Source organism: Nerophis ophidion, linkage group LG23 (genome assembly GCF_033978795.1).
Source record: "Nerophis ophidion isolate RoL-2023_Sa linkage group LG23, RoL_Noph_v1.0, whole genome shotgun sequence".
NCBI classification, from domain to species: Eukaryota; Metazoa; Chordata; class Actinopteri; order Syngnathiformes; family Syngnathidae; genus Nerophis; species Nerophis ophidion.
In genome coordinates, this window is record NC_084633.1 from 34,271,600 (window position 1) to 34,293,724 (window position 22,125).

Consider the following 22,125-nt stretch of genomic DNA (forward strand, 5'->3'; position numbering starts at 1 on the left):
TTCTGGGTGTTGTTGATAAATGACTTTGGCTTTGCATAGTATAGTTTTAACTTGCACTTACAGCTGTAGCGACCAACTATAGTAGGTGACAGTGGCTTTCTAAAGTTTTCCTGAGCCCATGCGGTGATATCCATTACACACTGATGTCGCTTTGTCACGGGCATTCAATGTTACATGCAGTGATATCTCCAGATTCTCGTTTGATTATATCACGGACCATAGATGGTGAAATCCCTAAATTCCTTGTAACAGCTCGTTGAGAAATGTTCTTAAAAAATTTGCTCAGGCATTTGTTGACGACGAGTTGAGTTTATACCAAAAAGTTCTATTTTGGTTTCATCTGACCACATGACATTCTCCCAATCCTCTGCTGTATCATCCATGTATCCATTTTGGTGTAAACTCAACTCGTCGTGTTTGGAGGAAGAAGAATACTGAGTTGCATCCCAAGAACACCACACCTACTGTGAAGCATGGTGGTGTAAACATCATGCTTTGGGGCTGTTTTTCTGCTAAGGGGACAGGACGATTGATCCGTGTTAAGGAAAGAATGAATGGGGCCATGTATCGTGAGATTTTGAGTCAAAACCTCCTTCCATCAGTGAGAGCTTTGAATGGTTGACCAAATACTTATTTTCCACCATAATTTACCAAAAAAATCTTTAAAATTCCTACAATGTGAATTTCTGGATTTTTTTTTCACATTCTGTCTCTCACAGTTGAAGTGTACCTATGATGAAAATTACAGACCTCTGTCATCATTTTAAGTAGGAGAACTTGCACAATCGCTGGCTGACTAAATACTTTTTTGCCTTACTATATATATATATATATATATATATATATATATATATAAATAAATAAAGTTGTACAGTAAGCACACATAGAAGGAAATAGACAACAAATTAATACTTTCTTAAATAACATAAAGTCTATTTGAAAGTATTATTATGACTACATCACCTTTTAATAAAGACTTTGATCAGCGAACCAGTTCTGCCTAGCCCGGATGTGGAGATGACGTGTCCACTTCCACTTCCCCTTTGCAAACAGGCCAAATTCTTCGTTGGCTTGAAAAAATTGTGACATTACCTCGAGGTCGTTTGGCTGCTCTCGCTCTCAGTGCTGCTGGAGTGATCGCCAGGTGCCAAAGTGTAGGATTAAGACTAATAGTACACACAATGGAATACTTTTGACAGGCAATACTGCCTGGTGTTATTTTAGATCTCCGTCAATGAGGCCTACGCCTCTTTCGCTCCACTTGAAGAGCCACAAACATGCAAAAAGCCGCCTCCACATAGCCTCACTGACTACATCATTTCCAGGTGTATCTACTTGGCGCCCTCACTACATTTTACTTCTGCAAGTCATTTGCATACATTTCCATATCGCCTCGTATCCACTTGGCTCCGACAGACTTTTGTGTTCCGTTTCTCAAGTGACTATTTTTGTTGTCTCTCCGACTTCAGCATGTTGAAACCAGCATGTTCTCCCCTGAGTGCTCTTCTTTTTCAACCATGTCTTTTTATGCTCGTGTTGCATGCTGATGATTTGCTATCACGGAAATTGCAGACATTTGGACACCAAAATATATCCATGGCTGCAGAATGGAGGTTAATTTATGTCTATGTAATGAAAGCTTTTTTTGACACTGAATTTTTTGCGTTTGTAGTTTCTGATTGGAATTGTTTTGCATCAAATTATGCTGACAATTTTATTAGGCAGAACATTTTTAGTAAAGATTCAAAATTCAGTGTTTCAAAAATCAGTATGAAAAAATTAAGTGTTTATAAATTAAGTTAAAAAATCAGGTTGCAAAAAAAATATGTTTAAAAAAAAAATCAGTTTTTAAAATTCATTGTAAAAAAAAAAATCCATGTTTTTCAGTGGGGAAAAAATATCAGTTTCAAAATTCAGTGTAAAAAATACAGTCTTTAAAAATTAAGTGCAAAAAAAAGAATTGTAAAATAAATCTATTGTTTAGAAAAAAAATCAGTTTTTTTAAATTTAATGTAAAAAAAATGTTTTTGTCCAAAAAGTTAGTGTAAAAAATTAAATCAGTGTCAAACAATAAATGTAAAAAGAGTCATTGTAAAAAAATAAACCAGCGTGTAATAATTATGTGTAAAAAAAGAATGTGAAAAAATCCAGTGTAAAAAAAATAATTACAAAAAAAATCCAATGTTTAAAATTGTAGTTTGAAAAATTTATGTTCTAAAATTCAGTGTAAAAAACATCAGTTTCAGAATTCAGTGGAAAAAAATAATTGTAAAAAAAAAATTAAAATAAATCCAGTGTTTAAAAGTGTAGTTAGAAAATAATCCATGTTTTAAAATTCAGTGAGGAAAAAAATATCAGTTTCAAAATTCAGTGTAAAAAATCATTGTAAAAAAAAAAAAAATCCAGTGTTTAAAAGTGTAGTTTGAAAATAAACCATGTTTTAAAATTCAGTGGGGAAGAAAATATCAGTTTCAAAATTCAGTGTAAAAAATCCATCCATCCATCCATCCATCATCTTCCGCTTATCCGAGGTCGGGTCGCGGGGGCAGCAGCCTAAGCAGGGAAGCCCAGACTTCCCTATCTCCAGCCACTTCGTCTAGCTCTTCCCGGGGGATCCCGAGGCGTTCCCAGGCCAGCCGGGAGACATAGTCTTCCCAACGTGTCCTGGGTCTTCCCCGTGGCCTCCTACCAGCTGGACGTGCCCTAAACACATCCCTAGGGAGGCGTTCGGGTGGCATCCTGACCAGATGCCCGAACCACCTCATCTGGCTCCTCTCGATGTGGAGGAGCAGCGGCTTTACGTTGAGCTCCTCCCGGATGGCAGAGCTTCTCACCCTATCTCTAAGGGAGAGCCCCGCCACCCGGCGGAGGAAACTCATTTCGGCCGCTTGTACCCGTGATCTTATCCTTTCGGTCATGACCCAAAGCTCATGACCATAGGTGAGGATGGGAACGTAGATCGACCGGTAAATTGTGTAAAAAATCATTGTAAAAAAAATACCGTCTTTAAAAATTAAGTGCAAAAAAGAATTGTAAAATAAATCTATTGTTTCAAAATGTTGTTTGAAAAAAAAAATCTGCGTTTTAAAATTTAATGTAAAAAAAATATTAATGTCCAAAAAGTTAGTGTAAAAAATTAAATCAGAGTAAAACAATAAATGTAAAAAAAAAAGTCATTGTAAAAAAAAGACAGCGTGTAAAAAAAAGAATGTATAAAAATTCAGGGTAAAAAAAATGACTACAAAATAAATCCAGTTTTTTAAATTGTAGTTTGAAAAAATTATGTTTTAAAATTCAGTGTAAAAAATATCCATTTCAGAATTCAGTTTAAAAAAAATATTGTAAAAAAAAAATCCAGTGTTTAAAAATTAATTGCAAAAAATAATAGTTGTAAAATAATCTATTTTTTAAAAATGTTTGAAAAAAAATCAGTATTTTAAAATTCAATGTAAAAAAAAATATCAGTGTCCAAAATTTTTGTGTAAAAAATAAAATCAGGGTATAAAAATTCAGTGAAAACAATTAAATTAATGTATAAAAAAATCTGAGTCTGAAAATTGCGTGTAAATAAAAATATGTATAAAATTTCAGTGTAAAAAAAAATAATTTTAATAAAAAAAATCCAGTGTTTAAAACTTTTGTTTGAAAAAAATATGTTTTTAAAATCAGTGTAAAAAAATATCAGTTTCAAAATTCAGTGTAAAAAAAATCCAGTGTTTTAAAATTCACTGCAAAAAAAATTGTAAAAAAAATCAATTGGTTAAAAATGTTGTTTGAAAAACAATCAATGTTTTAAAATTCAATGTAAAAAAAATATCAGTGTCTAAAAAGTTCGTGTAAAAAATAAAATCAGTGTATAGCAATTATGTTTAAAAAAATAAATGTATAAAAAGAAAGCCAGTGTACAAAAAATCAGTGTATGAAAATTATGTGTAAAAAAATCAATGTATGAAAATAATTAATTGTAAAAAAAAATTGTGTAATTTAAAAGTCAGTGTAAAAAAAATATCAGTTCAAAAAATCTGTGTAAAAATTAATTATATAAAAATCCAGTGTCCAAAAATTCAGTGCAAAAAAAAAAATAATTGTAAAAATTATATTATGTTTAAAAACGTTGTTTTTGAAAAATTCAGTGTTTTAAAATTTCAGTGTCTTAAAAATCAACGTAAAAAAAAAAATCAGTGTATGAAAATGATGTGTGTAAAAAATCAAGGTATAAATAGTCAGTTTAAAAAAAAACAGATTTCAAATTCAGTGTATAAAAATTCTGTGTTTTAAAATTCAGAAATCATTATTTCAAAATTCAGCGTAAGACAATCAGTATATAAAAAGTCAGTGTAAAAAAACAGTGTTTTAAAATGCTATGCATACAATTTTTTTGTAAAAAAAAATCAGTCTTTTAAAACTACGCATATAAAAATTCAGTGTACAAAAAGTGTAAATAAATTCAGTGTATATAAAGTCAGTGTTTAAACATTCAGTGTAAAAATCTAAGTGTTTTAAATTTCAATGAATAAAACCTCTTTTTAAACATGGAAATTCCAAACAATCACATTTTGCCAATGCATTTTTCAATGAAATTGTCATGAAAATTTGATACAAAAAAGTCAGTTTTCAAATTCAAAAGGCAAAAGCTTTAGTCACATAAATTCAGTATGAAATAAAAGATTTAGTACTCAAGACAAATGAACCTCCATACTGCAGAGTTTAACGACGTTTAAAGCATTATTAAACAAAGCTGCTACATAATGGATTTTTCTTTGCTGACAGCCATAATGAAAATAGTTTTTTTGTTGTTTTTAAAAACAAGCAAACACACTGATATGGTGTGTTATTGTTTGTGCTTTGGCGCCATCTTTTGGACGAGTTTGCTCACTGCAAGTGCTGCAGCGTCCTTTTCATTTAGACAAAAGACAGACAAAAATTAATGTCCACTGCAATGGACATTTGTGTTTTGCATGTTTTTTTTTCCCTAAACTGTGGATCTCTGGCAAAAGGCGGACCAAAATAAATGTCCACTGCAGGTGACATTTGTGTTTTGTATAAACATTTTCCTAAAATGTGGAACTCTGGCAAAAAGCGGACATGTGTGTATGCGTAACATTTTTTTTTTAATAAATTGTGTACTTCTGACAAAATACGGACAAAAGGTTAATGTCCACTTCAGTGGACAAAATGTTCCTAAAATGTGTAACTCTGACAAGAGATAAACAAAAATGGATGTCCACTGTAGTGGACATTTGTGTTTTGCATAACAATGTTTCTAAAATGTAAACTCTGATAAAAGACAGACAACAATTAACAAATATTGACAAAATACAGACAGAATATTAATGTCCACTCCAGTGGACAAAATGTTCCTAAAATGTGTAACTCAGACAAAAGATTAACAAAAAATGATGTCCACTGCAGTGGCCATTTGTGTTTTGCATAAAAATGTTTGTAAAATGTGTAACTATGATAAAAGACAAACAACAATTAACAAATATTGACAAAATACAGACTAAATATTAATGTCCACTCCAGTGGACAAAATGTTCCTAAAATATGTAACTCTTACAAAAGACGGACAAAAGTTTATGTATACTTCGGTGGAAATTTGTGTTTTGCACAAAAAATGTTTCTAAAATGTGTAACCGACAAAAGACGGACAAAAATTAATGTCCACTGGAGTGGACATGTGTATACGCATAACTTTTTTTTTTCTTCTAAATTTTGTACTTCTGACAAAATACAGACAAAAGATTAATGTCCACTCCAGAGAACACAATTTTCCTAAAATGTGTAACTCTGACAAAAGACAGACAAAAAGTAATGTCCACTGCAATGGACATGTGTGTTTTGCGTAAAAATTTTTCTAAAATGTATTGCTCTGACAAAAAACGGACAAAAATGGATGTTCACTGGAGTGGACATGTGTGTATGCTTAACATTTTTTATTTTTTTTAATTGTGTACTTCTGACAAAATACAGACAAAAGATTAATGTCCACTCCAGTGGACAAAATGTTCCTAAAATGTGTAACTTTGACAAAAGACAGACAAAAAGTAATGTCCACTGCAGTGGACATTTGTGTTTTTAGTAAAAATGGTTCTAAAATGTATTGCTCTGACAAAAGACGGACAAAAATGGATGTCCACTGGAGTGGACATGTGTGTATGCTTAACATTTTTTTTCCCTAAATTGTGTCATTCTGACAAAAGACAGGCAGAAAATGAATGTATTCTGCAGTGGACAAAATGCTCCTAAAATATGAAACTCTGACAAAAGACAGACCAAAACTAATGTCCACTGCAGTGGACATTTGTGTTTTGCATAAAAAAATTCTAAAATGTTTAACCCTGACAAAAGACGGACAAAAAATTATGTACACTGGAGTGGACATGTGTGTATGCTAAACAATTTTTTTTTCTAAATTGTGTCATTATGAAAAAATACAGAGAACGGATTAATGTCCACTGCAGTAGACAAAATGTTCCTAAAATGTGTAACTCTGACCAAAAAATTACAAAAATGTATGTCCACTGCAGTGGACATTTGTGTTTTGCATAAAAATGTTTCTAAAATGTGTAACTGATAAAAAAACGGACAACAATTAATGTCCACTGGACTGGACATGTGCGTATGCGTGGTATTTTTTTTTTCTAATTTTTGTACTTCTGACAAAGTACAGACAAAAGATTATGTCCACTCCAGTGGACAAAATGTTATAAAAATGCGTAAATCTAACAAAAGATCAAAAAAAAAGTATGTCCACGGTAGTGGACATTTGTGTTTGCATAAAAATGTTTCCAAAATGTGCAACTGACAAAAGACATACAAAAACTAATGTCCACTGGAGTGGACATGTGTGTATGCGTAACATTTTTTTTTCTAAATTGGGTAATTCTGACAAAAGATTATTGTCCACTGCAGCTGGCACATGTTTTGTATAAACATTTTCTTAAAATGTGTAACTGGCAAAAGGCCGACCAAAATAAATGACCACTGCAGTGGACGTTTGTGTTTTGCATAAAAATGGTTCTAAAATGTGTAACTGACAAATGACAGACAAAAATTAATGTCCACTGCAGTGGACACGTGTGTATGCGTAACATTTTTTTTTTTTGCTAAATTGTGTACTTTTAACAAAATACAGAACTAAGATTATGTCCACTACAGTGAACAAAATGTTCCGAAAATGCGTAACTCTGACAAAAGATAAACAAAAATGTATGTCCACTGCAGTGGACATTTGTGTTTTGCATAAAAAATGTTTCTAAAATGTGTAACTCTTAAAAAAGACAGACAAAAATAAATGTCCACTGCAGTGGACATTTGTGTTTTGTATAAAAATGTTTCTAAAATGTGTAAAGACAGACACAAATGTATGTCCACTGGAGTGGACATGTGTGTTTTGCATAAAAATGTTTCTAAAATGTGTAACTCAGACAAATGACGGACAAAAAATAATGTCCACTGCAGTGGACACGTGTGTATGCGTAACATTTTTTTTTTTTGCTATATTGTGTACTTCTGACAAAATACAGAACAGATATTATGTCCACTCCAGTGCACAGAATGTTCCTAAAATGTGTAACCCTGACAAAAGATAAACAAAAATAAATGTCCACTGCAGTGGACATTTGTGTTTTGCATAAAAAATGTTTCTGAAATGTGTAACTCTGAAAAAAGACGGACAAAAATAAATGTCCACTGGAGTGGACATGTGCTTATGTGTAACATTTTTTTTTTCTTTTTTCTAATATGTGTACTTCTGACAAAATACAGACAAATAATTAATGTCCACTGCAGTGGATAAAATGTTCCTAAAATGTGTAATTCTGACAAGAGACGGACACAAATTAATATCCACTGCAGTGGACATTTGTGTTTACATAAAAATGTTTCCACAATGTTTAACTGACAAAAGACATACAAAAATCAATGTCCACTGGAGTGGGCATGTGTGTATGCGTAAAAAAAAAAAAAATCTAAATTGTGTAATTCTGACAAAAGATTATTTGTGTTTTGTATAAAAATGTTTCCAAAATGTGTAAAGACAGACAAAAATGTATGTCCACTGGAGTGGACATGTGCGTATGCGTAACATTTTTTTTTTCTAAATTGGGTAATTCTGACAAAAGATTATTGTCTACTGCAGCGGACACATGTTTTGTATAAACATTTTCCTAAAATGTGTAACTCGGGCAAATGTCCACTGTAGTGGACATGTGCTTATGTGTAACATTTTTTTTCTTTTTTCTAATTTGTGTACTTCTGATAAAATACAGACAAATAATTAATGTCCACTGCAGTGGACAACATTTTCCTAAAATGTGTAATTCTGACAAGAGACAGACACAAATTAATGTCCACTGCAGTGCACATTTGTGTTTGCATAGAAATTTTTCCTAAACGTGTAACTGACAAAAGACATACAAAAATTAATGTCCACTGCAGTGGACATGTGTGTATGCGTAACATTTTTTTTTGCTAAATTGTGTACACCTGAATAAATATAGAACAAAGATTATGTCCACTCCAATGGACAAAATGTTCCAAAAATGCGTAACTCTGACAAAAGATAAACAAACATTTATGTCCACTGCGGTGGACATTTGTGTTTGGCATAAAAAATGTTTCTAAAATGTGTAACTCTGAAAAAAGACAGACAAAAATAAATGTCCACTGGTTTGGACATGTGCTTATGTGTAACTTTTTTCTTCTTTTTTGTAATTTGTGTACTTCTGACAAAATACAGACAAATGATTAATGTCCACTGCAGTTGACAAGATTTTCTTAAAATGTGTAATCCTGACAAGAGACGGACACAAATAATGTCCACTGCAGTGGACATTTGTGTTTGCATAGAAATTTTTCCAAAATGTGTAACTGACAAAAGACATACAAAAATCAATGTCCACTGGAGTGGACATGTGTGTATACGTAACATTTTTTTTTTCTAAATTATGTAATTCTGACAAAAGATTAATGTCCACTGCAGCGGACACATGTTTTGTATAAACATTTTCCTAAAATGTGTAACTCGGGCAAAAGGCCGACCAAAATAAATGACCACTGCAGTGGACTTCTGTGTTTTGCATAAAAATGTTTCTAAAATGTGTAACTCTGACAAACGATGGACAAAAAATAATGTCCACTGCAGTGTACATGTGTGTATGCGTTACATTTTTTTTTTTTTTTTTGCTAAATTAAATACTTCCGACAAAATACAGAACAAAGATTATGTCCACTTCATTGGACAAAATGTTCCAAAAAGGTGTAACTCTGACAAAAGATAAACAAAAATGTATGTCCACTGCAGTGAACATTTGTGTTTTGCATAAAAAAAATTCTAAAATGTGTAACTCTGAAAAAAGACAGACACAAATAAATGTCCACTGGAGTGGACATGTCTGATGTGTAACATTTTTTTTCTTTTTTCTAATTTGTGTACTTCTGACAAAATACAGACAAATGATTAATGTCCACTGCAGTGGGCAAAATTTTCCTAAAATGTGTAATTTTGACAAGAGACAGACACAAATTAATGTCCACTGCAGTGGACATTTGTGTTTGCATAGAAATGTTTCCAAAATGTGTAACTGACAAAAGACATACAAAAATTAATGTCCACTGCAGTGGACATGTGTGTATGCGTAACATTTTTTTTTGCTAAATTGTGTACTCCTGAATAAATATAGAACAAAGATTATGTCCACTCCAGTGGACAAAATGTTCCAAAAATGCGTAACTCTGACAAAAGATAAACAAACATTTATGTCCACTGCGGTGGACATTTGTGTTTGGCATAAAAAATGTTTCTAAAATGGGTAACTCTGAAAAAAGACAGACAAAAATAAATGTCCACTGGTTTGGACATGTGCTTATGTGTAACTTTTTTTTTCTTTTTTGTAATTTTTGTACTTCTGACAAAATACAGACAAATGATTAATGTCCACTGCAGTTGACAAGATTTTCTTAAAATGTGTAATTCTGACAAGAGACGGACACAAATAATGTCCACTGCAGTGGACATTTGTGTTTGCATAGAATTTTTTCCAAAATGTGTAACTTACAAAAGACATACAAAAATTTATGTCCACTGGAGTGGAAATGTGTGTATACGTAACATTTTTTTTTTTCTAAATTTTTTTCTAAATTATGTAATTCTGACAAAAGATTATTGTCCACTGCAGCAGACACATGTTTTGTATAAACATTTTCCTAAAATGTGTAACTCGGGCAAAAGGCCGACCAAAATAAATGACCACTGCAGTGGACGTTTGTGTTTTGCATAAAAATGTTTCTAAAATGTGTAACTCTGACAAACGATGGACAAAAAATAATGTCCACTGCAGTGTACATGTGTGTATGCGTAACATTTTTTTTTTTTTTTTGCTAAATTAAATACTTCCGACAAAATACAGAACAAAGATTATGTCCACTTCAGTGGACAAAATGTTCCAAAAAGGTGTAACTCTGACAAAAGATAAACAAAAATGTATGTCCACTGCAGTGGACATTTGTGTTTTGCATTAAAAAAAATTCTAAAATGTCTAACTCTGAAAAAAGACAGACACAAATAAATGTCCACTGGAGTGGACATGTCTGATGTGTAACATGTTTTTTCTTTTTTCTAATTTGTGTACTTCTGATAAAATACAGACAAATAATTAATGTCCACTGCAGTGGGCAAAATTTTCCTAAAATGTGTAATTTTGACAAGAGACAGAAACAAATTAATGTCCACTTCAGTGGACATTTGTGTTTGCATAGAAATGTTTCCAAAATGTGTATTGACAAAAGACATACAAAAATTAATGTCCACTGCAGTGGACATGTGTGTATGCGTAACATTTTTTTTTGCTAAATTGTGTACTCCTGAATAAATATAGAACAAAGATTATGTCCACTCCAGTGGACAAAATGTTCCAAAAATGCGTAACTCTGACAAAAGATAAACAAACATTTATGTCCACTGCGGTGGACATTTGTGTTTGGCATAAAAAAATGTTTCTAAAATGGGTAACTCTGAAAAAAGACAGACGAAAATAAATGTCCACTGGTTTGGACATGTGCTTATGTGTAACTTTTTTTTTCTTTTTTGTAATTTGTGTACTTCTGACAAAATACAGACAAATGATTAATGTCCACTGCAGTTGACAAGATTTTCTTAAAATGTGTAATTCTGACAAGAGACGGACACAAATAATGTCCACTGCAGTGGACATTTGTGTTTGCATAGAATTTTTTCCAAAATGTGTAACTGACAAAAGACATACAAAAATTAATGTCCACTGGAGTGGACATGTGTGTATACGAAACATTTTTTTTTTTTTCTAAATTGTGTAATTCTGACAAAAGATTATTGTCCACTGCAGCGGACACATGTTTTGTATAAACATTTTCCTAAAATGTGTAACTCGGGCAAAAGGCCGACCAAAATAAATGACCACTGCAGTGGACTTTTGTGTTTTGCATAAAAATGTTTCTAAAATGTGTAACTCTGACAAACGATGGACAAAAAATAATGTCCACTGCAGTGGACATGTGTGTATGCGTAACATTTTTTTTTTTTTTTTTTGCTAAATTAAGTACTTCTGACAAAATACAGACAAAAGATTATGTCCACTCCAGTGGACAGAATGTTCCTAAAATGTGTAACTCTGACAAAAGATAAACAAAAATAAATGTCCATTGGAGTGGACATGTGCTTATGTGTAACAGTTTTTTTCTTTTTTCTAATTTGTGTACTTCTGACTAAATCCAGACAAATGATTAATGTCCACCGCAGTGGACAACATTTTCCTAAAATGTGTAACTCTGACAGGAGACAGACAAAATATTAATGTCCACTGGAGTGGACATGTGTGTATGCGTAAAAAAAAAAAAAATCTAAATTGTGTAATTCTGACAAAAGATTATTATCCTCTGCAGCGGACACATGTTTTGTATAAAAACATTTCCTAAAATGTATAACTCTGGCAAAAAGCCGACCAAATTAAATGACCAATGCAGTGGACGTTTGTGTTTTGCATAAAAATGTTTCTAAAATGTGTAACTCTGACAAACGATAGACAAAAATTAATGTCCACTGCAGTGGACATGTGTGTATGCGTAACATTTTTTTTGCTAAATTGTGTACTTCTGACAAAATACAGAACAAATATTATGTCCACTCCAGTGGACAAAATGTTCCAAAAATGCGTAAGTCTGACAAAAGATAAACAAAAATGTATGTCCATTCCAGTGGACATTTGTGTTTTGCATTAAAAAAAATCTGAAATGTGTAATTCTGAAAAAAGACGGACAAAAATAAATGTCCACTGCAGTGGACATTTGTGTTTTGTAAAAAAAAAAAGGTCTAAAATGTGTAAAGACAGACAAAAATGTATGTATACGTAACATTTTTTTTTTTCTAAATTGGGTAATTCTGACAAAAGATTATTGTCCACTGCAGCGGACACATGTTTCGTATAAACATTTTCCTAAAATGTGTAACTCTGGCAAAAGGCTGACCAAAATAAATGACCACTGCAGTGGACGTTCGTGTTTTGCATAAAAATGTTTCTAAAATGTGTAACTCTGACAAATGACAGACAAAAATTAATGTCCACTGCAGTGGACACGTGTGTATGCGTAACATTTTTTTTTTGCTAAATTGTGTACTTCTGACAAAATACAGACAAAAGATTATGTCCACTCCAGTGGACAGAATGTTCCAAAAATGCGTAACTCTGACAAAAGATAAACACACATTTATTTCCACTGCAGTGGACATTTGTGTTTTGCATAAAAAAATGGTTCTAAAATGTGTAACTCTGAAAAAAGACGGACAAAAATAAATGTCCACTGGAGTGGACATGTGCTTATGTGTAACATTTTTTTTCTTTTTTCTAATTTGTGTACTTCTGACAAAATACAGACAAATGATTAATGTCCACTGCAGTGGACAAACTTTTCCTAAAACGTGTAACTCTGACAAGAGACGTACAAAAAATGTATGTCCACTGGAGTGGACATGTGTGTATGCGTAACATTTTTTTTTTTTCTTTTTTCTAATATGTGTACTTCTGACTAAATACAGACAGATGATTAATGTCCACTGCAGTGGACAAACTTTTCCTAAAACATGTAACTCTGTCAAGAGACGTACAAAAAATGTATGTCCACTGGAGTGGACATGTGTGTATGCGTAACATTTTTTTTTTTTCTTTTTTCTAATTTGTGTACTTCTGACAAAATACAGACAAATGATTAATGTCCACTGCAGTGGACAAATTTTCCTAAAACATGTAACTCTGACAAGAGACGTACAAAACTTTTATGTCCACTGCAGTGGACATTTGTGTATGCGTAACATTTTTTTTTTGCTAAATTGTGTACTTCTGACAAAATACAGACAAATGATTAATGTCCACTGCAGTGGACAAATTTTCCTAAAACATGTAACTCTGACAAGAGACGGACAAAACTTTTATGTCCACTGCAGTGGACATTTGTGTTTTGCATTAAAATGTTTCTAAAATGTGTAACTGAAAAAATCCGACAAGAAAAATACTTCCTCGATAGAGAAGGATTTAACCAATCATGTGATCGGACAGGAATTTTTTTTTAATTAAAATTTATATTTCCTTGATGGAGAATATTTTACATTTAGATGTGATCAGACAGGAGGTTTTGCCATTAAAATGAATATTTGAACAGTTGTCCTAAACCTTGGCCACGTTTCCTTCAGAACCGCATGGCCCCTCCTTCACCATCGGCAAGGCCATCTGGCTGCTGTGGGGTCTGGTCTTCAACAACTCCGTGCCGGTGCAGAACCCCAAAGGTACCACCAGCAAGATCATGGTGTCCGTTTGGGCCTTCTTCGCCGTCATCTTCCTGGCCTCCTACACCGCCAACCTGGCCGCCTTCATGATCCAGGAGGAATACGTGGACCAGGTGTCCGGACTCTCAGACAAAAAGGTTCTCTGATCCGCCTCTTGGTCTTCGGGGTGGTCTTCTCCGGCTGACACGCCTTCGGTCTTCCTTCTTGTAGTTCCAGAGCCCAAACGACTTCTCGCCGCCGTTCCGTTTCGGCACGGTCCCAAACGGGAGCACGGAGAGGAACATCAGGAACAACTACCCGGAGATGCACGGTTACATGACCAAGTTCCACCAGAGAAACGTCGAAGAGGCGCTGCAAAGTCTTAAAGCTGGGTGAGGAAACCAAGACTTGAACTTACTCCATTTTAATTAGTTGGCCAGCGTTGCTTTTTTAGAGGACATCTTATTAGGCACACCTGCACCATCGTCGTACATCCGATACAAGAGTTTGTTTCGTGCAGGACACTTTATTAGGCACACCTGCACCATCGTCTTAGATCCGACACAAGAGCTGGAAGCTTTTCAAAAAACACTGCATTAGGTACACCTGCACCATCGTCGTAGATCCGACACAAGAGTTGGAAGTTTTCAAAGGACACCTTATTAGGTACACCTGCACCATCGTCATAGATCCCATACAAGAGTTGAAAGCTTTTCAAAGGACACTGTATTAGGTACACCTGCACCATCGTCGTAGATCCGACACAAAACTGGGAAGCTTTTCAAAGGACATGTTATTGGGTAAGCCTGCACCATCGTCGTAGATCCCATACAAGAGCTGAAAGCTTTTCAATAAACACTGCATTAGGTACACCTGCACCATCGTCGTAGATCCAACACAAGAGTTGGAAGTTTTCAAAGGACACCTTATTAGGTACACCTGCACCATCGTCGTAGATCCCATACAAGAATTGAAAGCTTTTCAAAGGACAGGTTATTGGATAAACCTGCACCATCGTCGTAGATCCGACACAAAAGTGGGAAGCTTTTCAAAGGACACTTCATTAGCTACACCTGCACCATCGTCGTAGATCCGACACAAGAGTTGGAAGCTTTCAAAGGACACTTTATTAGGTACACCTGCACCACCGTCGTAGATCCGATACAAGAGTTGGAAGCTTTTCAAAGAACAATGTATTAGGTACACCTGCACCATCGTCGTAGATCCGATACAAGAGTTGGAAGCTTTTCAAAGGACAATGTATTAGGTGCACCTGCACCATCGTCGTAGATCCGATACAAGAGTTGGAAGCTTTTCAAAGGACAATGTATTAGGTGCACCTGCACCATCGTCGTAGATCCTACACTAAGGATACTGTATTAGGTACACCTGCACCATTGTCGTAGATCCGATACAAGAGTTGGAAGCTTTTCAAAGGACACTACATTAGGTACACATGCACCATCGTCGTAGATCAGTACAAGAGTTAGAAGCGTTCAAAGGACACTTTATTAGGTACACCTGCACCATCGTCGTAGATCCGACACAAGAGTTGGAAGCTTTCAAGGGACACTTTATTAGGTACACCTGCACCATTGTCGTGGATCCGATACAAGAGTTGGAAGCTTTTCAAAGGACATGTTATTGGGTAAGCCTGCACCATCGTCGTAGATCCCATACAAGAGCTGGAAGCTTTTCAAAGGACACTGTATTAGGTACACTTGCACCATCGTCGTAGATCCGATACAAGAGTTGGAAGCTTTAAAAAGACACTTTATTAGGTACACCTGCACCGTTGTCGTAGATCCGACACAAGAGTTGGAAGCTTTTCAAAGGACACTGTATTAGGTACACTTGCACCATCGTCGTAGATCCGATACAAGAGTTGGAAGCTTTAAAAAGACACTTTATTAGGTACACCTGCACCGTTGTCGTAGATCCGACACAAGAGTTGGAAGCTTTTCAAAGGTCACGTTAATAGGTACACCTGCACCATCGTCGTAGATTCGATACCAGAGTTGGTAGCTTTTCAAAGGACACTTTATTAGGTACACCTGCACCATCGTTGTAGATCCAATACAAAAGCTGGAAGCTTTGCTAAGAACTCTTTATCAGGTACACCTGCACCATCGTTGTAGATCCGATACGAGAGTTTGTACATTTTCAAAGGACACTTTATTAGGTACACCAGTGTATGGACTTTGTCATGCCAACATTCCGTGGAATAAATCACTAAATTCAATTTGGTAACAAGCGTAAAAACTTTTTTTCAAATCAATCAAAATCAATTCCCTGTCTTTAATGCGTCAATAATTAATTACAATTAGATTTAAATGCATGTTTTTTAAATTAAATACTTAATGTGAATTTAATTTGATAACTTAATTGCATAATTAATTATTAATTCATGATTTGATTGATTTCATCCCTGAATTAATTATTGATTACATTTTTTCCTGATTTGATTGTAGATTTCATAATTTTGATAATTATTGAATTCATGATTTGATTATTTGTTTCTTGATATCAACCTTGAATTAATTATTGATTTAATTATTTCATGATTTCATTATTTAATCAATCATTGATTTAATTATTTAATGATTTGATCAATTATTTCATCCTTGAAATAGTTATTGATTTAATTTCATGATTTGATTCATGATGTCACCCTTGAATTTGATTCAGTTATTTCATGATTTGATTCTTGATTTCACCCTTGAATTAATAATAGATTTAATTATGTCATGATTTGATTCACCATGTCATCCCTGAATTAATTTTTGATTAAAGTTTTTCCTGATTTGATTCTTGATTTCATAATTTGATTAATTATCTAATTCATGATTTGATTCTTGATTTCAACCTTGAATTAATTATTGATTTAATTATTTCATGATTTCCTCATTTAATTATTTATTGATTCAAGTAGTTCATGATTTGATTCATGATTTCATCCTTGATTTACCTATTGATTTGAATATTTCATGATTTCATAATTTGATTAATTTTTTTTTCATGATTTGATTTATGATTTCCTCCTTGAATTACTTATTTATTTAATTATTTCATGATTTCATCATTTAATTATTTATTTATTTCATGATTTGATTCATGACTTCATCCTTGAAATAGTTATTGATTTAATTTCATGATTTCATTCATGTCAACCTCGAGTTTGTTTCAATAATTTCATGATTTGATTCTTGATTTCATCCTTCATATAATCATTGATTTAATTATGCTGTGATTTGACACATGATTTAATCCCTGAATTAAGTATTGATTTATTTACTTCAATTTGATTCATGATTTCATCATTTAATTAATGACTTCATGATTTATTCATGATTGATTTAATTATTTAATGATTTGATCCATGATTTCATCCTTGAAATAATTATTGATTTAATTTCAGGATTTGATTCATGATTTAACCCTTGAATTCGATTTAATTATTTTATTCTTGATTTCATCCTTGAATTGGTTTAGTTGTGTCGTGATTTGATTTATGATTTCATCCCTGAATTAATTTTTGATTTATTTTTTTCTCTGATTTTACTCATGATTTCATCATTTAATTCAATATTTCATGATTCGATTCATGATTTCATGATTCAATTATTTAGTGATGTAATTATTTCACGATCTTAATGAAATCATGACGCATTTAGGGTTACGACTCAAATGTTCATTTATTCAACTTGGCGCTTCATTTGTTAATTTTAAACTCCGCCCTCAAAGTCAGTGGGCGGGATCTAACGCCGGATTGGTCTGTGAAAATACATAAGTAATTACATTGATTTGAATCGAAACCAAATAATCATATGAATAATAAAAAAAATGTTGAATAATTCATTAAATAATGAAATAATTTAAATGTTATTTTAAATTAAATACTTTCATTAAGTATTTAATCCCGAATTTAATTAATGACAAATTTCAGTAATTATAAAAAAATATTTATTTATTATTAATATCATTTTCCCGCTCTTATTTTGTGCTCCTTGACTTGTTGTTGCCTCTTCAGTCTCCAGTCCCCCCCTTACGAGCCGACTCCGGCCTCGGCCACTTACCAGCGGCGTGGCGCTCTTTAGCAAATTAATTGGAATGTTGTCGCCGCCGCGTCTTGCTCCTAAGTGCTAATTAAGTGCAACCTATCTCCCTCCCCTCTTTCATTAGCAAACTCGACGCTTTCATTTACGACGCGGCCGTGCTCAACTACAAGGCGGGCAGGGACGAGGGCTGCAAGCTGGTGACCATCGGCAGCGGCTACATCTTCGCCACCACCGGCTACGGCATCGCCATCCAGAAGGAGTCGCTCTGGAAGAGACACGTGGACTTAGCCATCCTGCAGCTCTTTGGAGACGGTGAGACATCTTCTTATTATTTGTTTTAACGCCACCAAACTAAATTCAAGGACAGCACGGGGTACTTGTGGTAGTAGGACATTTTTGGGACCAATTACCGCATTTTCCGGACTATAAAGCCACACCCACTAAATTTCCCAAGAAAAAAAACATATTTCCGTATATTAGGTACGCCTGCACCATCGTCGCAGATCCGCTACAAGAGTTGGAAGCTTTTCAAAAGACACTTTATTAGAACCACCTGCACCATCGCCATAGATCCCATACAAGATTTGGAACCTTTGAAAAGACACTTCAATAGGTACACCTGCACTCTCGTCGCAGATCCGATACAAGAGTTGGAAGCTTTTCAAAAGACACTTTATTAGATAAACCTGCACCATTGTCGTAGATCCGATACAAGAGTTGGAAGCTTTTCAAAGGACACTTTATTAGGTACACTTGCACCGTCGTCGTGGATCCGATAGAAGAGATAGAAGATATCCAAAAGACACTTTATTAGGTACACCTGCACCATTGTCATAGATCCGATACAAGAGTTTGTGGCTTTTCAAAGGACACTTTATTGGGTACACTTGCACCACGTCATAGATCCGATACAAAAGTTGGAAGCTTTTCAAAGGACACTTTATTAGGTACACCTGCACCATTGCCGTAGATCCGATACAAGAGTTGGAAGCTTTAAAAATACACTTTATTAGGTACACCTGCACCATTGTCGTTGATCCGATAAAAGAGTTGGAAGCTTTTTAAAGGACACTTTATTAGGTACACCTGCACCGTCATCGTGGATCCAATACAAGAGTTGGAAGCTTTAAAAAGACACTTTATTAGGTACACCTGCACCATTGTCGTAGATCAGATACAAGAGTTGGAAGCTTTAAAAAGACACTTTATTAGGTACACCTGCACCATTGTCGTAGATCAGATACAAGAGTTGGAAGCTTTAAAAAGACACTTTATTAGGTACACCTGCACCATTGTCGTAGATCAGATACAAGAGTTGGAAGCTTTAAAAGGACACTTTATTAGGTACACCTGCACCATCATCATACATCCGATACAAGAGTTGGAAGCTTTAAAAAGACACTTTATTAGGTACACCTGCACCATTGTCGTAGATCAGATACAAGAGATTGTGGCTTTTCAAAGGACACTTTATTAGGTACACCTGCGCCGTCGTCGTGGATCCGATACAAGAGTTTGTATTTTTTCAAAGGTCACTGTATTAGGTACACCTGCACCGTCGTCATAGGTCCGATACAAGAGTTGGAAGCTTTTCAAAGGACACTTTATTAGGTACACCTGCACCATTGCCGTAGATCTGATACAAGAGTTGGAAGCTTTAAAAAGACACTTTATTAGGTACACCTGCACCATTGTCGTTGATCCGATAAAAGAGTTGGAAGCTTTTTAAAGGACACTTTATTAGGTACACCTGCACCGTCATCGCGGATCCGATACAAGAGTTGGAAGCTATCCAAAGGACACTTTATTAGGTACACCTGCACCATCATCATACATCCGATACAAGAGTTGGAAGCTTTAAAAAGACACTTTTTAGGTACACCTGCACCATTGTCGTGGATCCGATACAAGAGTTTGTATTTTTTCAAAGGTCAGTGTATTAGGTACACCTGCACCGTCGTCATAGATCCAATACAACAGTTGGAAGCTTTCCAGGGGACACTTTATTATGTAAACCTGCACCATCATCATAGATCCGATACAAGAGTTGGATGCTTTAAAAAGACACTTTATTAGGTACACCTGCACTGTTGTCGTAAATCGGATACAAGAGTTGGAAACTTTGAAAAGACACTTCAATAGGTACACCTGCACCATCGTCGCGGATCCGATACAAGGGTTGGAAGCTTTTCAAAAGACACTTTATTAGATACACCTAAACCATTGCCGTAGATCCGATACAAGAGTTGGAAGCTTTTCAAAAGACACTTTATTAGATACACCTGCACCATCGCCATAGATCCCATACAACAGTTGGAAGTTTTGAAAATACATTTCAATAGGTACACCTGCACCATTGTCATAGATCCGATACAAGAGTTGGAAGCTTTAAAAAGACACTTTATTAGGTACACCTGCACCATTGTCTTAGATCGATACAAGAGTTGGAAGCTTTCCAGGGGACACTTTATTAGGTACACCTGCACCATCATCATAGATCCGATACAAGAAATGGAAGCTTTGAAAACACACTTTATTAGGTACACCTGCAGCATTGTTGTAGATCCGATACAAGAGTTGGAAGCTTTTCAAAGGACACTTTAATAGGTACACCTGCACCGTCGTCGTAGATCCGATACAAGAGTTGGAAGCTTTCCAGACGACACTTTATTAGGTACACCTTCACCATCATCATAGATCCGATACAAAAGTTGGAAGCTTTATAAGACACTTTACTAGGTACACCTGCACCATTGTCGTAGATCCGATACAAGAGTTGGAAGCTTTTCAAAGGACACTTTATTAGGTACACCTGCACCGTCGTCGTGGATCCGATACAAGAGTTTGTATTTTTTCAAAGGTCACTGTATTAGGTACACTTGCACCGTCGTCGTAGATCCGATGCAAGAGTTGGAAAATTTCCAGGGGACACTTTATTAGGTACACCTGCACCATCATCATAGATCCGATACAAGAGTTGGAAGCTTTAAAAAGACACTTTATTAGGTACACCTGCACCATTGTCATAGATCCGATACAAGAGTTTGTATTTTTTCAAAGGTCACTGTATTAGGTACACCTGCACCGTTGTCGTAAATCCGATACAAGAGTTGGAAGCTTTCCAGGGGACACTTTATTAGGTAAACCTGCACCATCATCATAGATACGATACAAGAGTTGGAAGCTTTAAAAAGACACTGTATTAGGTACACCTGTACCATTGTCGTTGATCCGATAAAAGAGTTGGAAGCTTTTCAAAGGACACTTTATTAGGTACACCTGCACCGTCATCATGGATCCGATACAAGAGTTGGAAGCTATCCAATGGACACTTTATTAGGTACACCTGCACCATCATCATACATCCGATACAAGAGTTGGAAGCTATCCAAAGGACACTTTATTAGGTACACCTGCACCATCATCATACATCCGAAAAAAGAGTTGGAAGCTTTAAAAAGACACTTTATTAGGTACAACTGCACCATTGTTGTAGATCCGATACAAGAGTTTGTTCTGTGCAGGACACTTTATTAGGTACACCTACACCATTGTTGTAAATCCGATACAAGAGTTGGAAGCTTTCCAGGGGACACTTTATTAGGTAAACCTGCACCATCATCATAGATACGATACAAGAGTTGGAAGCTTTAAAAAGACACTTTATTAGGTACACCTGCACCATTCTCGTAGATCCGATACAAGAGTTTTTGGCTTTTCAAAGGACACTTTATTAGGTACACCTGCACCATCGTCGTAGAGCCGATACAAGAGTTTGTATTTTTTCAAAGGTCACTATATTAGGTACACCTGCACCGTCGTCGTAGATCCGATACAAGAGTTGGAAGCTTTCCAGAGGACACTTTATTAGATACACCTGCACATTCATCATAGATCCGATACAAAGATTGGAAGCTTTAAAAATACACTTTATTAGGTACACCTGCACCATTGTCGTTGATCCGATAAAAGAGTTGGAAGCTTTTCAAAGGACACTTTATTAGGTACACCTGCACCGTCATCATGGATCCGATACAAGAGTTGGAAGCTATCCAAAGGACACTTTATTAGGTACACCTGCACCATCATCATACATCCGATACAAGAGTTGGAAGCTATGCAGAGGACACTTTATTAGGTACACCTGCACCACCATCATCATACATCCGAAAAAAGAGTTGGGTGCTTTAAAAAGACACTTTATTAGGTACACCTGCACCATTGTTGTAGATCCGATACAAGAGTTTGTTCCATGCAGGACACTTTATTAGG

General features: G+C 34.9%; 1 protein-coding gene across 1 annotated transcript in view; it reads left to right on the forward strand.

Annotated features, from left to right (window-relative positions):
• The window catches only part of LOC133541130 (glutamate receptor ionotropic, NMDA 2B-like), a 553,382-nt gene that overhangs the window by 477,538 nt on the left and 53,719 nt on the right, over positions 1-22,125 (forward strand). The window contains exons 13-15 of the mRNA XM_061884238.1: positions 13,724-13,953; positions 14,027-14,187; positions 17,978-18,165. Coding sequence (XP_061740222.1) covers positions 13,724-13,953; positions 14,027-14,187; positions 17,978-18,165 — 579 coding nt within the window. The remainder of the gene's footprint in view (positions 1-13,723; positions 13,954-14,026; positions 14,188-17,977; positions 18,166-22,125) is intronic.